The sequence below is a fragment of the Panthera leo genome, chromosome B1, assembly GCF_018350215.1.
Source record: "Panthera leo isolate Ple1 chromosome B1, P.leo_Ple1_pat1.1, whole genome shotgun sequence".
Taxonomy (NCBI): Eukaryota; Metazoa; Chordata; class Mammalia; order Carnivora; family Felidae; genus Panthera; species Panthera leo.
Genome location: NC_056682.1, coordinates 101,046,151 through 101,063,812, shown reverse-complemented (window position 1 = coordinate 101,063,812; position 17,662 = coordinate 101,046,151). Strand labels below are relative to the sequence as shown.

Here is a 17,662-nt window from a genome sequence, read left to right as displayed (position 1 = left end):
GTGACTACCATTTTACATCCCCACCGGCAGTGTATGGAGAGTTCCTGTTTCTACATAACCTCATTAAAACTTACTATCTTTTTGGTTATAGCTATCCTAGTGGGTGTGAAATGATATCTCATTGTGATTTTTTATTTGCATTTCTTTAGTGACTAATGATACGAGCATCTTTTCATTTGCTTATTGGCCGTTGTGTGTATCTTCTTTGGAGAAATGTCTATTCAGATCCTTTGCCCCTTTTTAATTGGGTTATTTATTTGTCTTTTTATTATTGAGTAGTAAGAATTCTTATGTATTCTGGATACAAGTCCTTTATTAGATATATGATATCTGATATCAGATATGTATGATTTGTAATAGTTTATCTTATTCAGTGGGCTGCCTCTTTCATTTTCTTAATAGTGACCTTGGAAGCACAAGTTTTTAATTTTGATGAAGTCCAGTGCATCTGTTTTTTCTTTTCTTGTGTGTACTTCTGGTACCACATTTGAGAAACCATTGCCAAATCCAAGGTTGTGAAGATTTACCTTATATTTTAAGAGTTTATAGTTTTAGTTCTTACATTTAGGTCTTTGACTAACTCCCCCCCCCCCCCCCCCCCAGGTAGGGTTAACCCTGCTCTTTTGTGTGTGATGGTAGCATTATAGAAACTACAATTATAGCTTGCAGTCAGGAGGACCATATATGAGAAAAGTGTTTTGTTTTTTTTTTTAACCTGTGGCAAAATATACATAGCATAAAATTTGCCATTTTAACTATTTTTAAATGTATAATTTGGCCTCATTAAGTATGCTTACATTGCTGTGCAGTTATTACCACCATCCACGTCCAGATCTCCAGAAATTTTTCTTTTTCCCAAACTGAAACTCCATACCTATATTAAACAACTCTTTATTCCCTCCCTCACCATCAAGTATGATGGTAGTTTTTTTTTTTTTTTTTTTTTTTTTTGGAAGTTCTTTATTAGGTGAAGTTCCTTTCTACTCCTATTCCTAGTTTGAAGAGAGAATTTTTTTTTTTTTTTTTAATCCAAAATGGTTGTTGAGTTCTGTTGGATGCATTTTCGGCATCGTAGAAATTATCATAATTTGTTTTTTTGTTTGTCAATACAGTGAATTACATTGATTTTCAGTGTTGAATCCATCTTGTATTTCTGGATGAATTCCACTCAAGTGGAATTGTGACATAGCACCCTTTTTATATATGTTCATGAGAGAGATTTGTCTGTAGTTTTTTTTTTAATGAAGTTTTTTGTCTGGTTTTGGTATTAGGGAAATGCTGGTATTATGGAATGAATTGGAACGTGGTCTCTCATCATTTATGTGTTGGAAGAAATTGTGTAAAATTAGTATTAATTCCTTAAATGTATTGCACTGAAACCATCTGGGTCTAGAATTTTAATTATTTGGAAGACTTAGTACAATTTAATTTTTCAATAAATACAGACTATTCAAGTTTTTTGTTTTTTTCTTGAGTAAGTTTTGGTAGTTTGTATCTTTTAAGGAACTGGTCCATTTCGCTTTGTTGGATTGATGGAGTTAGTCATTCATAGTTTTCTCTTGTTATCATTTTACTGTCTACCAAATGAGTAGTGATGTCCTGTCTTTTATATCTCATATTGGTAATTTGTGTCTCCCCCCCCCCCCCCATGGTTAGTCTGACTGAAGGTCTATCAATTTTACTGATCTTTTCAAATTGTCAGTGTTGTGTTTTATTGTTTTTCTGGTTTTGATTTCACTTATTTCTACTCTCATCTTTATTTCCTTCCTTTTGTTAGCATGAGGCTTAATTTGCTCTTCTTTTTTTCTTAAGATGGGAATTGTGGTTAATAATTTTAGGTTTTCTTTTCTAATATAAGCTTTCAGTTGCTTTAAATGCATCCCACATATTTGATATGTTGTATTTTATTTCCATTTAGTTCATAATATTTTTAAATTTCCCTTGAGACATCTTTAACTTATCACAGTCTACCTTTAAGTGATAATATATCATATGTACAGTATAATAAGAACCTTAAAACAGTTTACTTCCATCGCTCCCCTTCTGGCCTTTGTGCCGTTGTCATACATTTTACTTTCACATATTTTGTAAACCCCACAGTATATTGTCATCATTTTGCTCTAAATGGTATTTTCTTTTGAAGAGATTTAAAAGAAAAAAATCTTTATATTTATTCAATGTAGTTATCATTTCATCTTCTTTTGTCTTTTGTATAGATTCAATTTCCTTCCATCTGGTATCATTTTCCTTCTTCCTAAAAGGCTTATTTAACATTTCCTGTAATGCAGGTGTGTTGGTCATGAATTATTCCAGTTTTCTTATGTCTGAAAAAAGGGTTTTTTTGGTTTGTTTTACAAAGAAATTTTCACGTTTTCACTGGATAAAGAATTTGGGTTGATAGTATCCTCCCTCCCCCCAAATTCTTTACTGTTTTTCCTCCACTCTTCTTTCTTGCAATATTTTTGAAAAGAAATTTGCTGTCTCCATTTTCTTTGTTTTCCATATGTAATATATATTTTATTCTCTGGTTGCTTTTAATATTTTCTCTTTAGCATTGGTTTTAAGCAATTTAATTATGATGTGCCTTTGTAGCTTTCTTCATGTTTCATGTGCTGGTTCATTGATGGTCTTGTATGTATGGGTTTATAGTTTTAATCAAATTTGAAAAAAAAATTGGCCATTATTTCTTTAAATATTTAGTTTGTTTCTTGCCTGACTATCTCACTGGGGACTCAAAATATACATGTACATTTGTCTGCTTGAGATTGTCCCAAAGCTCAGTAATGCTAAGTCCATTTTTTTCTTTTCTTTTTCTCTTTGCTTTATTTTAGTTACTTTCTGTTGTTTTGCTTACCATTCTACTAATTTATTTTACCCCCCTGAAATTTCTAATCTGCTATAAGCGCTATCCATTGCATTTTTAAAATTATAGACATTAAATTAGCTTTCTTCTCTAGAAATTTGATTTTTATCCTTTTTATATTTTCTTCTTCTCTACTTAGTGTTTTTAGTGTTTCCTTTCTTTGAACATATGGAATACATTTAGAACAACTATTTTAATGTCTTTATTAATGCTATCATCTATAATTTCTCAATCAGCTTCAACTTATTGATCTTTCTTCTTCTTATGGGCTGTATTTTCTTTGCATGCTTGTACTTTTTGATTAGATTCCAGAAATTTTAAATTTTACTTTGTTGGCAGCTGGATTATTTTTATATTTATAAAAATACTCCTAAAGTTTGTTCTGGGTGTGGTTAAATTACTTGGAAATAGTTTGATTATTGAGGTGGGGGTTCTTGCCTTTAAATTTCCTTAGGTGAGACCAGGGCAGTATTGTGTCTAGGGATAATTTTTCCCCACTACTGAGGTAGGATCATTTATCAATACTCTACCTAAAGCCCTGTGAATCACAACATCCCTGTTGAGGGCAGGCACTATTCCCTCTAATTCATTTGGGTCTCTGACCTCTTTCCACCACCATCCCTCCTCCAGCCTTATTTTGTTTTTCTCACATATACACAGATAACAGTACATATAAAGGAGACCCTCATCAGATTTCAGGTGTTCTCTCCCTGTGGACTTCTTTTGTCTGTAATCCTCTGCTCTGTGATACCTAGCCTCTTTGGCTTTCCCAAACTTCTAGCTTTATCTTTTCATCTCTGGAGACAGCAGGTTCTGCCTGTGTTTTCCCTTCATTGCTGTGACCTGTGACCTTTTCCAGGCAACTGGTTGTATGTAATCAGATAGTTGGTTTCCTTTCTCTCAAGGTGCATTGTCCTTTGTTGCCTGATGGCCAGTGTTCTGAGAGTTGATGCTTCATATATTTTGTCACTTTCTTTAGTTTTTTTCTTTTTCAGACAGAAACGTAAATCTTAACCCTTTTACTCATTGGCCAGAAACAAAAGTGTCTTTTTGGCATTTTTTAAGTGTCCCTTATTTATAAAGATTTATATCCAAGCAACAGGGTGGGATGTATTCCAATGTCCCATGTTAAAATTGCTGTCAGAATTTCATGTACTTTTCAGAGAAATGCTTTGTAGTTTTTTATGTAGGTTTTTTTTTTTTTTTTTTTTTAAGTGTATTAAGAATGAACCTTCTGGTTTTGACCCAATAGAAAGACCAGTGCTCTAAGATGGAATGGGGTATGATGCTGAAGTGGGAAAAATATGGTAGATTGATTAAACTTAATCTGAAAATTAGCAGATATCTGAGAATTCCACTATAAGCCAGAGATAAATTAAAAAAAAATAAATTTAAAGGCCTGAGATAAAAGGTTTTTTTTTCTGCTGTCCAGAGCTATAGATGAGTACTAGGAGATAGGAGGGGAATATGTGAGAATGAGTTCTAGAGAAGTCTAAGCTGCTTATAATTTAATCATCTGTCTGTCTTTGTTGGGGAGTCCCAAGATCACTCTTTGGCTTGATTTACTAGAAGGACTAACTGGAGTCAAAAGCCATTATACTCATGCTTATGATTTATTACAGTGAAAGAATACAGATCAATATCAGCAAAGGGAAAAAAAGGCCCACAGGGTGAATTCAGAGAAATTAGGCACCAGCTTCTAGGTGTTCTCTCACAATGGAATCACATGGGAACATACTTAGTTCTACCTGAAACAATGTGACAATATATGTAAAGTGTTATTGACCAAGGAGAATCATATGGGTTTTGGTGTCTAGGGTTTTACTGGAGGTCAGCCATGTACTGTATATATAGCAACTCCACATCTGACCTTAGCTACTTAAATTCCAGCTTTTTTCAGGCCAAAAATTTAAGATGTTCTTAAATCACATTGTCAGGGTGAACTTATCTGGTCAAATAGGTACAGCATAGCCTAAGGCCTCACATACAAAAACATTCTTATCAGGGACCATATTTAAAAGGCCCAGAGATTATCTCCCAGAAGGCTGTCATTGGCTGGAGTTTCTTTAGAATGGGTGGAGTTTGAGCAACCCAGGCCTTCTGAATTGAACCTTTTTGAACACTTATAACTTCTTCCATGCTTTATTTGGATTTCATTAGTTTTTTTCCTAATGGCTTTTGTCTATTTCAGGATTCCATCCAGGTTATCATGTCTCCTGGGCTTCCCTGGGCTGTAGCAGTGTTTATTCTTAGCTTGTTTTTGATGGCCTTGACAGTTTTGAGTATATTGTCAGGTCTTTTGAAAAATGTCCCTCAATTTGAGTTTGACTGATGTTTTTACTATGGTTAGGCTAGGATATGGGTTTTGGGGAGGAACACCACTGTGGTGAAATGCCATTCTCATCCCAGCTTAACAAGGATAAACTATTAACTTTGAACCTTTAATTATCTGATTTAAATATCCCTCAGCCCCTCATGAGTACTTAGCTACATTTTAGGTGGATGTGCTGCTAACATGCAGAATTTGTTCTCAGTAGCTTTTCTTATCCATGTTTAATTATCATACTGCTTTGCTTTTTCAGTAGTGTCAAGATGTCTAATGTACACAACTTCAGATTTTCCTAGAGATAGCAAAGAAAGGAGGCCAGGAAGGAGAATAGTAACTGGTCAAGTCACAGATTAGGGAAGCTAAAATGGATCTCTTTTATCAGATTAGAATCTAGAGGAAAACTCTGGTCCATCAGTATGATTCTGCCATTATTATGTACATCTCTTCCTTCCTTCCCCAAAATGGCCTAAAAGCCAGTATTAGAGGCTCCAAATGGTACAGCCTTATTCATTCTCTTACTTGTTTTTCATGTTCTTGCTTAAATAACCAGGTCTTCTAGAAAGCTATATTTGACTATCTAGGACCTTCCAGGCCTGTTACGTGTATTGTAGCATCCTATATATTTTGTTTGTTTGTTTTGTTTGTTTAGTCTTTAAATAATTATTAATGTATGTTTAATGTCTGCCTCTTCATCCAGACAGTGAGCTCAACCATGTAGAGACCATGTCAATCTTGTTTATTCTTCATACCTCATTCTATGTACCTACCTATATTCCTAGAGCCTGGGCAGACACTCCAAACATAACAAGCTTGTAAGTGGAATGAATATATCAGAGTGAATGAGTGAATAAATAAATGAGTAAGTGAATGTATATTTGATATTAAAACCTCTTCCTATAAGAGCCTGACTCTCTTGTTGATACCTGTAACACATGAACCCCCATACTTGTCAGAAGTTATAAAAAAAAAAAAAAGACAAATTTTACCCTAGGATAATTTTTGCTCAAGGGTCTACCACATAGGTTTCCTTCTTATTAGTTCCTGAGACTTGCTTTACCTGTCTCACAGAACTCATCGTATGCCTAAGATACATGTTTCATTTCTCTGGAAAACTTATTCCCCAGAATTGTCTTAATTTTTTTTTTTTTTTTTTTACATTTATTTATTTTTGAGAGACAGAGCACAAGCAGGGGAGGGGCAGAGAGAGAAGGAGACACAGAATCCGAAGCAGGCTTCAGGCTCCGAGCTGACAGCACAGAGCACAGATGCGGGGCTCGAACTCGCAAACCGTGAGATCATGACCTGAGCTGAAGTCGGACGTTCAACCGACTGAGCCACCCAGGCACCCCTCCCCAGAATTCTCTTATGGTATCTTTCAGGCCTGGTTCCCAAGTTGGTTCTATCCCACTAACATTCATATCGTCAGTTGTTACATGTAGCACATTCAGCATCCATTAGAAGCTTTGATTATAAGGTAACATCCTTTGTTCTTTTGCTAAATATTGACCATTAAGGCTGTGCTGTGAGAATTATTTTCTAATGTCCCTTTTACTCTTTGTCAGGGCTTTCTTCTCATACCTGTTGCCTCAAGCCAGAATATCAATAGTAATTTTCTTTCCCCAATATCTTGGCACTCTGGCTAGCATTGGTTATTCTTCACCATGTGGGAACTTCCTTTTCTAGTCTGTATCTTAGGACACAGAGTTGAAGCTGCTTAGGAAAGTTGCTTATGTAAGTTTGCTCAGCTTTCTGACAGAAAGGGGACTCCTCTCTTTGCTTCTATTTCACAGAGATTTGGAGCATCTCTTTCACCAGTCTTGGAAGGGGAGGGTTTTTCTTTCCATATACACAAAAATTTTTATTGTCAACCAACCATCAAAGAAAGTCATAGGAAATGGTTTGAAATTATAATCCAACTATTTGGACATATCTGGGCTAGAAAATGTCATGCAAGGCATATGTATAGCCTTTGTACACTTTTATGTGTTAGCAACATTAGGTCTGACCACACATGCTGGTTTATTAACTCTCTCCTTTTTTCCCCATTTTACCTCCTACCAGCCCATCCCCCTATTTCTCTCTCTTAAGCTACTTTATTTTTATTTTATTTTTATTTGTTTTTTATTAAAGGAAATTTTTTTTTAATGTTTATTTATTTTAAGAGAGACAGAGACAGAGCGTGAGCAGGGGAGGGGGAGAGAGAGAGGGAGACACAGAATTCAAAGCAGGCTCCAGGCTCTGAGTTGTTAGCACAGAACCCGATACAGGGCTTGAACCCACGAACCATGAGATCATGACCTGTGACGAAGTCAGACGCTCAATCGACTGAGCCACCCGGGCACCCCAAGCTACTTTATGTTTAAAATGAAACAAGAGAAATATGTGTCTGCCTATTAATTTATTCCTTTACTAGACATTGAGCATGTATAATATACAAGACACCATGTTAAGAAGGTCCTGGTGATACATGCGTATATAACAAAGAGTCCTTCTGTTTGACTTTTCACTTGTATCACAAATTCCCAAAGAAGAACAATTAGAACAAAACTTATTTAAAAATTTTTACTATTTAAAACATTTTTTTCTGGACCTTTTATATTTCTTTTATGGTTGATTTTTAAAGTTCACTTGGGAAACTTGTGAACATATGCTTCTTTAGCACCTGGGCTTAGGGGCCAGTCTGTAAAAGTCCCTTTCTCTTTCTTCATTTCTTATACTTTTCTTTCCTTTATCCATTTTCCTTTATCATTTTCCAGTTCTGCTGTGCCAGAGTAAGAATGACAGGGATTTTTCTAAGCAATTTCCTTATATAGTCAAAGCATTTTTTTCTGTTTGCAGTTAAATTAATTAAGGAATTTGGTAAATTAGAAAAAATATAAAATATTTTAATGAGAAACAAAGAATTTTCTAGGTGAAACTTTATATCATTTTCATGTGTTTTTATTTCTTTTTTCAATTATTGGTGCTGCTGTGTTTTTTTTGTTGTTGTTTCTTTTTTTTTTTTTTTCTTATGTAAAGTTTTCCATTTTTAATGAGATTTTTCCTGGACTTGCTTATCTGGCAAAAGTAGGTAGTGTTTTAAAAGCTCATTTTGGAAATGTTTATCTATTTTTTTTTAAATTTTTAAAAAATATTTGTTTTTGAGAGAGAGACAGATAGAGAGAGAGAATGAGCGAGCACCAGCAGGGGAGGAGGAGAGAGAGAGGGAGGCACAGAATCTGAAGCAGGCTCCAGGCTCTGAGCTTTCAGCACAGAGACTGACACGGGGCTTGAACCCACAAACCGTGAGATCATGACCTGAACTGAAGTCGGAGGCTTAACTGACTGAGCCACCCAGGTGCCCCAAGAAATGGTTAACTGTTTTTAAGTTGAATTAAGTTAGAAAGTTTTGCGGTCTAACTGAGGCTTATGTAAATATAATATGTTATTATATTTATTAAGGTTCATACATAACCAGTTCTCTGAAGACAGCTCATAGTAAACTTATTAAAGTGTGATTGTAAGGTAGTGATATTTTAGAAATTGAACTCAAATTTTAATGAAGCCATTCAGCTGATTATGAAATTTATACAGTTTGAAATCTGGTTAAAACATTTGACTTTAAGTTGGTCATATTTTTCATGATATCTGTAAATTTGCAGGATATTTTTGATTTTTTTTACTTGAATTGTTTATTTCTTCTTTATCTTAATTTTTTTTCCTTTTTAATTAGGAGTTATAGGAGCATCTGACTCCCATAGCCTTTGTATGTTTCAGTAAGATCCTTAATGTGATTTACTGAAGAACAACAAAATCACCTAGATTAGTGGCAGTTTGCAATTAGTGGCAAAGTTTTGGCATGCAGTTTCTTATATTCTTTCTCATCTACTTTTTAAAGTTCCCTGTACTCTTACTTGTGAAATTGTTAGATGTTTTCAACTAAGGTTGCTTATGCAACATGAAAGTGACAGGAAGAGGGGGAAAACAACGGGAGTGGAGGAGAGAAAAAGAGAAGGAAAAAATATTTAGAATACTCGGCCCTCTTAGCACCCTGTACAGAATACTTCTCTGTATTTTTACTTGCCTCACAGTTCATCTACTTTTCTTTACTTTTCAGAGTCCTCATTTAGTTGTCTTTTTTGTTGTTGTATTTTACCTGAAGGTTTTATTTTAATGGATTTGGGGGAGAGAGAAAGAGAGACAGACAGACTGTAGATAGTTTATGGCACTGTTGTACAACTGAAACTTTGACTTGTTTTTTAAAAAATTTTCATGGAGTGTGTTTTTAAAGCATAGGGGAAAATATTTTTTCTCTTTTACTATATAAAGCTAATGGCTTTCCCTTTTTTTTCACTTACACCTAAGAATTAATTTTGAATATTTACTGCTTCCTAATTTTGCTTTGCCTCCATTAAAGAAGCATCTGGAATTGTATGGATAGTTCTTTTGAATCTTGGAGATTGGGTTTTCTTAACTTCTTTCCTTCTGCATTATTAGTTACTTTTAGTAATTTGGTATGTGTATGATTTCTAAACAAAATAAATGTATTTTACATATTTGAATTGTTCAAAAGCTACTGTTTTACCCCACAGAGAATTTTGAACAGGTGCCAACCCACTTGCTACTCCTGGCTTCTTGTCCCTCTATTGGGACATGTTAGCAGGAAAGAACAAATGAAAAGTACTCTTTGTCACAATATTTTCTGTAAAAATAACACTTTCAAAAGAACATTTTGTACCTGGCAGTGTAAAACTTGGTATGTAACAAACACAAGCACCTTGCCTCACAGATGTGTAAAGACACTGTCCCTCTGGGGTTATTGAATTCCTCTTTCATAGTATTTTTCCCAATATCTGCAGTTCAGTTAATTAATTTTTACTTTGTGCTCTTGGAACTTGTCCGTAAGTTGTTTTTTGTTTGTTTGTTTGTTTTTGTGTTTGGTTTTTCTTACATGCAATCATCAGGTCTTTTGGCTTCTGTTGGTATGCAGGTTGAGGGGTGTTTTGGTTTTGGTTTTGGTTTGCATATTGTTGGGTGGATGTTTGTCCAGAAAGTATTGTAAGATAGTTTGTGGAGGGCATTACCCTTGGGAAATTTATCTCACTGTCCTGTCTGTACTTGTTTGACAGCTGTTCCTTTACTTCTAACTTTATTATTATAAAAATAAGTTAAAGAGTTATAAAGCCATATATGAGCAGCTGTTCACTGTTTTCATTAGGACAGAGTAAGAAAGAAAGGACCCAGCTATTATCAGGAGTGATTTAGGTTAGATTGTAGGAATAATTTTCTGGCAGTTATGATATAGTGTAACTTATTAAAAAGAGAGTTATAGAATTTTTTTATTTTTTTAAAGAGCATAAAATAGTATTTGTTGAAAGATGAGAGGACTTGAAAGATGAAATACTGTCTGAAGGTGGGATAGTGAACCAGCTAGTTTTTGAATTCCTGCTCTAGTTTTAGGATTTTATGATTTCATGCTGGTATTTATTCTTTTTTGACAGACTGACTTTTCCCATGACTTTCTGTGCTTTAAGATTCTTCTGTGCAATAGTAACTGTTTAAGCTGATTTGTATTCACTTTTTAATTGGTATCTTAGCTATAGAAAGACTCATCATTTAGGTGCTAAATTGAAATGCAAAACTTGTTTACCTTTAGTTTAAGAAATGTAATTATCAGACACAAAGGAAAAGAATAGAAAAGTTATGGTAATTAAATATTGCTCATGAAACTACAAATGTAATTGCCTAATTGGCTTTTATCTTTTGTCACTAGTCCTTCAAAATATAACTGTTCATTGTAATCATCTTTTAGACATTTAAATAAACTAATACCTAGTATTTATTAAATAGTTACAGTGTGCCAGGCAAAGTACAATTAATATAAATATACTGTTTAATTCTCACAATAAAACTGAGAGCATAGGTTTTATTATCCCCTGTATTCTAGATGAGAAAGTTTAGAGAGATCAAGTAAGTTGCCCAAAGTCATACAGTAACTGGAAGATTATAACATCAAAAAATGTATGAAGTTTAAAAAAAAAAGTAGAATATAAAATTGTGAATACATTATGATCTCAGTGAAGACACACACACACACACACACACACACACACACACACACTTGAAAACCTTGAAGGTACCATTAACAATGGTTACTTTTAGGTGTTGGGAAAACATAATTTTTACATTGTTATTTTTATTTTTTTATTCCCCCCAAGTTCATTTCCCATGCAGTAATTGAAGTGATTTTATTTTAATTTTTAAAATTAATTAATTAATTTTTTAAAGTTATTTATTTTGAGAGAGAATGCACTTGTGCACACGTGCGAGTGGGGGAATGGCAGAGAGAGCAATCCCAAACTGTCAGTGTGGAACCCTGCATGGAGCTCAAACTCACAAACCCTGAGATTGTAACCTGAGCCAGTGCTTAACTGACTGGGCCATCCAGGCACCCCTGGAGTAATTTTGTTTTTAATCTCTTACTTACATGGTTTAACCCTGAGAGCAGGGATTTTGTAAACCAGCACCTGGTATAGGACTGAGTATGGAGTAGGCACTTAGTCATTTTTTGAATGGATGACAGTGATATGGAAAGGTATCCAGCTTCATTGTTCCCAGCTCACCTTGCATCTAGTTGGTAAGGGAAAGCAGGAAACTGCTTTAGACTTAGCTGTAGCTAATTTTCTGTGTGTGATTGACCATAATAGTGCTTTTTAAAATCCATTTATTTTGCTTTTCTTTTTCACCCATCTGCTATTATTTTCACATTCTAACACCCTGACATAAATCTTACGTATATGCACAATTTCCAAATGTCTGTCCTCACCATCTCATATATTTGAGAACTATAAAACTATTTTGTATTTTTTTCAGTAGTTTTTGTATTACTTGCTGTGAAGGCAGCTATTTTATGTCTTTTTATTTTTTAATTTATTTATTTATTTTGAGAGACAGAGAGAGAGCGAGCGAGCACAAGCAGAGGACGAGCAGAGAAAGGGAGAGAGAATCCCAAGCAGTCTCCGTTCTGTCAGTACAGAGTTCAATGTGGAGCTCAATCTCGCAAATGCATCATGACCTGAACCAAAATCAGGAGTCAGATGCTTAACTGAGCCACCAAGGCGCCCCTCAGCTCTTTTATATCTTTAGACAAAGACTGTGTCTTTTAAGATACTTATTTCCCTTTCTACAGTACAATATTTTGAGGACATTTTCTGACTCATCTTTGTGTTCTTACAGTTCCTAAAACAAGTTCAGCACAGAGGACATTTCTTAGTTTATTGAATTTATTTCACTTATAAATTCCAACCACAGTATAATAATTGGAAACTAATTCCTTAATTTCCAAACATGTTCCTTTTTCTCTTTCAGTAGAACTTTCAGTTACTCATTTGCTCAAGTTTCAATCATGGATGTTACCCTTGATTCCATTTTCTTTTTTACCACCCCTCTCCAAATCTAATTATTTTTCAAGATGCTTTGATTTGCCTTAATATAGTTTACTATGGTTTAATAAAGCTTTAATCTTTTTTCCCCTCTGTATAGCCCCACTGCTACTACCTTAGTGCAGATAATCACCATCTTTTATCTGAATTACTGTAGAAGCCCCTCCTCTACCCTACCCCCTCCAAGTGCACACATGCACTTGTAACCACAGTTGTCCTCCAGAAATCTGATCATGTCATTTTCCTGATTAACTTGTTCTCCATATCTCTCAGGATAAAGTTTAAACTTCTTGATGCCTTGTAAGTCTTCAAGGTCTGATAGCTTCCTATGTTGCTGACCTTTGTTTCTACTCCTTTCCTGGATCTCTAAATTCTGGCCATACTGAATTACTTTTAGTTCCTGCGATGTAATGATGCTTTTTTTTCTCTCTCTCCTCCCATGGCATCTACTGCTATTTTCAGCTGGTTCAGCTGCCTAGCTCCAGTGTGTTCATCAGATCCCACCTCATATAGCACTTCTAAAAGGTTTTTTTTTTTTTTTTTTTTTTTTGGGCATTCATTTAAAGTCTGTGACTATAGCATGTAATATACTGTATAGTAATTGCCTAATTATGGAAATACGCCCCTTGAAAAGTATTCCATCAGGTCAGAGACTCTGTATGGACAGGAACTATTTTGTCCCCAGCAACGAGCATATTGTGACATAGCCATTTGGTCAGTATTTGTTAGATTAATTGATATTTCTGTAGATGACCTTGCCTCATGTTTTCCTGAGAGGCTACAGACCTTCTGATGTAACTCCCTCAACTTCCTGTTTTCCCACCAGTCTTAACTTTTTATCTTTATCCTTTTACCCTCTTTTCCTACCGCTGCTTGGCAAGATAAATGCTTAACTAAAATACAAAGTAGGAAATATAAATGCAGTAGGGTAGAGGCATATTATCTTTCAGAAAGTTTACTGGTGAAAAAGAAGGTGATAGAACATTAGGTAGAAACAATATCCAAGTTGTTTTGAAGGATAGGAAGAAACGAAATATTTGTAGGCTGAAGAAAGAATATAGTGAAGAATACAATCAAGGCAGGATTAGAGAAAGGACAGCTGATGATGCCAGAGCTCTATCTCAGGCGGGAGGTAAGGGACAGGATTGTTTAACTTTTCTTCTGCTTCTTACAGCCTCAGGGCAATGGACCAACTCCTCAGTATGGTCGGCTAGGTCTGTGCAGTGGCATCACTGTTTTGGCCTCTTCCATACCAAGGAATACTCAGTTTTCCAGTAAAAGCACCTTAATTTCTCTTGAGGAACAAGCCCTCTCCAACTCCTGGTCCAGCTGGCACTGTTTGCTAGTATCCTTGGTCCTTAACTAAAGAGATCATCTTTTACTGCATGGATTTCTTTGTGTTTATATTGGTTATTTCCATGCGTGGTTCATGGAAGTACTTAATATCTGATATTAAGTTTTTAAAAAACTCTTTTCAAGACTCTTTAAAAGACTGATTAAAAACTAAACACACAAATGTACTGAAAACCAAATTTTATCATACTGAAGGTTATCAGGTTGCATTGCCAGGTTATTTAGTTTAATACAAATTTGAGAAAAATGTCCTCCCTAGGCATTTACAGGCATTTTTTTTAATGTCGTTGGTTAGGAAAGATAAAGTTCTGCATTAATCTTTAAGAAAATTTTTAATCTGTATATTTGTACTTACTTAAATTAGCTTAAGTTATTCTGTTATAATGCTACATGATTCTAAGTATAAACTCAAACATGCCCTAAGACAAGTAAACATCTCATGGAACATGTTCACAGTGAGCTCTTCTCATTGTATAGTTATAATAAATGCATAGTAACAATTTGAATGGGCATCACATAGGATCATAATACACTGTCATTTTAGTTTTTACTAGATTAAGGAGTTGCTTCTCTTTTACATTTCTGGTAGTTATTATAAATATAGCTTTTGTGCATCATATATAACATATACATACTGTCTATATGTGCATGCATATGTGTATTTGTGTTGTATGTTATGTATATTCCACTGCTAAAGGGCATAAAAACAAAAACTACTGATCTAAATAAACCACTCAATTTAGTAAACTTGTTGCTAAATCTACCAACCACTGCTTCTTTAATACTTTCTACTTTCTGACCTATTTAGTTTTTGATAGTTGTTGACTACCTTCCTTAAAACTCTCTTCCCATGTTTATTTCTACCCCTCAGGGTGTGATAACTCTGCTGCACTTTTTCCTAGGCAGGCCTGGTTTTAACAATAACAGTCACTTTCTGTTGTAAACAGTCACTTTGACCCCTGATGATAGCTGGATGTTTTTAGGGCCGTAAGCTTATGTGCATTGATCTCAAGTTTAATTTTAATTTTATTAATTGGTGAAATCAGAAAAAAAAATGCAAAATAAAACCAAAGGTTGATAATGCTTCAGAGAAACTTATACATGTATCCCTTATGCCACTAAAATGGATAAAGTGGTTGAGATAGCAAACTGATGTTATGCATCAAGAGACCTAAAAATGTTCATGCCTTTTAATCCAGTAATCTTACTTTGTAAGATAAATCCCAAGAAAGAAATTTAGAAAAGAATAATTAAATCTGACCTCAGGATTGTGGTGGATAATATAGGATTCTCCTAGTTCTGTGGGCAAAAATCATTAACAAAAACAAAGTCCCCTTTCTCCCAGATCCATGCAAGTTCATTAAGAAAAAGTAACCTTTTCTGATATTAACAAACAAAACCTTTTTTTTGGATTCATCTTCTGACTTTTTCTTGTTTCTTTTCCTCTTGCCTCATAAATGTAGGTGATGCCGAGCAATCTGCCTTTCACACACATCTCCTCATGATTGGCAATTTTAATTGATCTCATGGTTTCTATTGTTTTTATGTACATCTCTCTGAAATCTAAAATTCTAGTCCTAACCTCTTTCCAGAGCTCCATTTGAGATGCTTTCATTCCATCTGTTCCCTTTTTGGCTCTTGAATGGCCTGTACTGTGTCTCAACTCTTTATAATATCTAGAAATAAAAATCTATCATATATTTTCCCTCCTAAAAATTATTTTTCATTTGTATTCTGTTAACTCATCTTGAAATCTTTAGCATTAAATTATCCCTCTTTTTTACTCTACCTTCAACATCATCAGCTGTGGAACTTCAGTATCACTCTGGTGTGTCTTTATCCTCTGCATGTGGCTATCCTAGTTTAAAATTGTTTTTTTGTTGTTGTTAAGAATGTTTAGGATAGGTCCTTAATTGATCTCCCTGCATTCTATCTTCTCTCTACATGAATCTTGTCAGAGAAGTCTTCCTGAAGCACAGATTAGACCATATCACTTTTCAGGTTAAAATCTTCGAAGACTTCTTGTTATGAGGAAAGAGGTTCTTGAACTCCATCATCTAGTCTTCAGTGTCCCCCACTATATAGTTTCAACTAACTTTCCATTTTTTATTTTTCTCTCAAGTCATTTTTCTCTTATTCCTTCTTATTGTCATCTGAGCCTTTCATAATTTTTGGCTTCTACCTGACCATTTCCCTGTTTTCATATTTCCAGATTACATCTGTGCTTTAGACGTTGGCTTTCAGATGTGCCTTCCAGCTGGAAGTAATCTTTTTTTTCCTGGGAACTCCCAAAAGCTTTTTCTCTTTGTTACTGTGCTTAGCATCCCTTCCATTGTACCATGGTTATTTATGTACACATTACTAGTAGTTTTTAAGTTCTTTAAAGTTTGTATTCATGTCTTATTCTTCTATTTCCTGTGTATATTATCTGATATGTGGTTCTTAATGGGTATTTATTAAGTAAATAATATGTAAAGAATTGTCTTATTTTGGGGAGGGTGTTTCTTTGTTGAGAAAAAGGAACAAAACTTTGAAGATACTTCATTCATGAATCAAAGACAGAAAAAAACCTTATGTTCCTAAAGGACCTTCAGAAATATTTTTGGAAGTAATAAATAAAGCAAATAAATTTGCTAAAAAGATATATAGATGAGACCTTGGGTCACTAATTCAAACCATTTTCAGTCAGATGAAACCTAATTTTTTTTTTTTTATAGGAGGTTCCAGAAGCTAGCAGAGTTTTTGGTTTGGTTTGTTTATTTGTTTGTTTTTTGCTTTTTTTTTTTTTAAGTTTATTCAGAGAGAAACAGAGAGAGTGTAAGCAGGGGAGGGGCAAAGAGAGAGGGGGACAGAGGATCCAAAGCGGGCTCTGGGTTGACAGCAGAGAGCCTGATGCAGGGCTTGAACTCACAAACCTGAGTGACCTGATCATGACCTGAGCTGAAACTAAGAGTCAGACGCTTAATAGACTGAGCCACCCAGGTGCCCCAAACCTAATTTTTAAAGTCATTTAAATAGAAGATAGATTTAACAGTATGTTCAGTCATTTAAATAATTATGTATACAAGCAGAAACATTTTTTCTTTAGTACTGTTATAATATGCAGCTCATTTTATGTACTCTGATTTACTTCTTGATAGAATTTTTAAAGGATCTTCTTTCTAGATTCTTAAATGATTATATTCCTCTTCTTGCACTTTTTATTGCTTGATTTATTTATTTATTTATTTATTTGGTCCTTTGTCTTCACAGAACTTACATTTAGAAAATGCTCTGTTTTGCAGGTATCCTGGTCAGATATAGGAGGACTGGAAAATATCAAACTAAAATTGAAACAGGCTGTGGAATGGCCTTTGAAACATCCAGAGTCTTTCATTCGAATGGGTATTCAACCACCTAAAGGAGTTCTTCTGTATGGGCCACCTGGATGCTCTAAAACAATGATTGCAAAGGCTTTAGCCAATGAGAGTGGCCTGAATTTCCTAGCTATAAAGGTAAGGTGTTAAATTTTTAGATTGCTACTTTCTTTTCCAGCCCCACTAACACCAATCCTCTGATTCTTGTCCTTAGAAAAATATGAAAAGACATCTTAAGGAATAGTTGATTTTTTTGTTTTGTTTTGTTTTTGAAGTTGATGGTAATATAATACAGGGAGATGAGCTCTAACTAAATTAGTGCATGTAATCAGCAAAACAT

At 34.5% G+C, this 17,662-nt stretch overlaps 1 protein-coding gene across 8 annotated transcripts in view; it reads left to right on the top strand.

Annotated features, from left to right (window-relative positions):
- SPATA5 (spermatogenesis associated 5) overlaps nucleotides 1-17,662 on the top strand; it is a 355,585-nt gene that overhangs the window by 54,722 nt on the left and 283,201 nt on the right. For all 8 annotated transcript variants that reach the window (XR_006201728.1, XM_042935556.1, XM_042935557.1 and 5 more), the window contains exon 11: nucleotides 17,251-17,460. Coding sequence is in view for 7 of the 8 variants with exons in the window: in XM_042935556.1 (XP_042791490.1) it covers nucleotides 17,251-17,460 (210 nt within the window). In the remaining variant the exon portion in view is untranslated. The remainder of the gene's footprint in view (nucleotides 1-17,250; nucleotides 17,461-17,662) is intronic.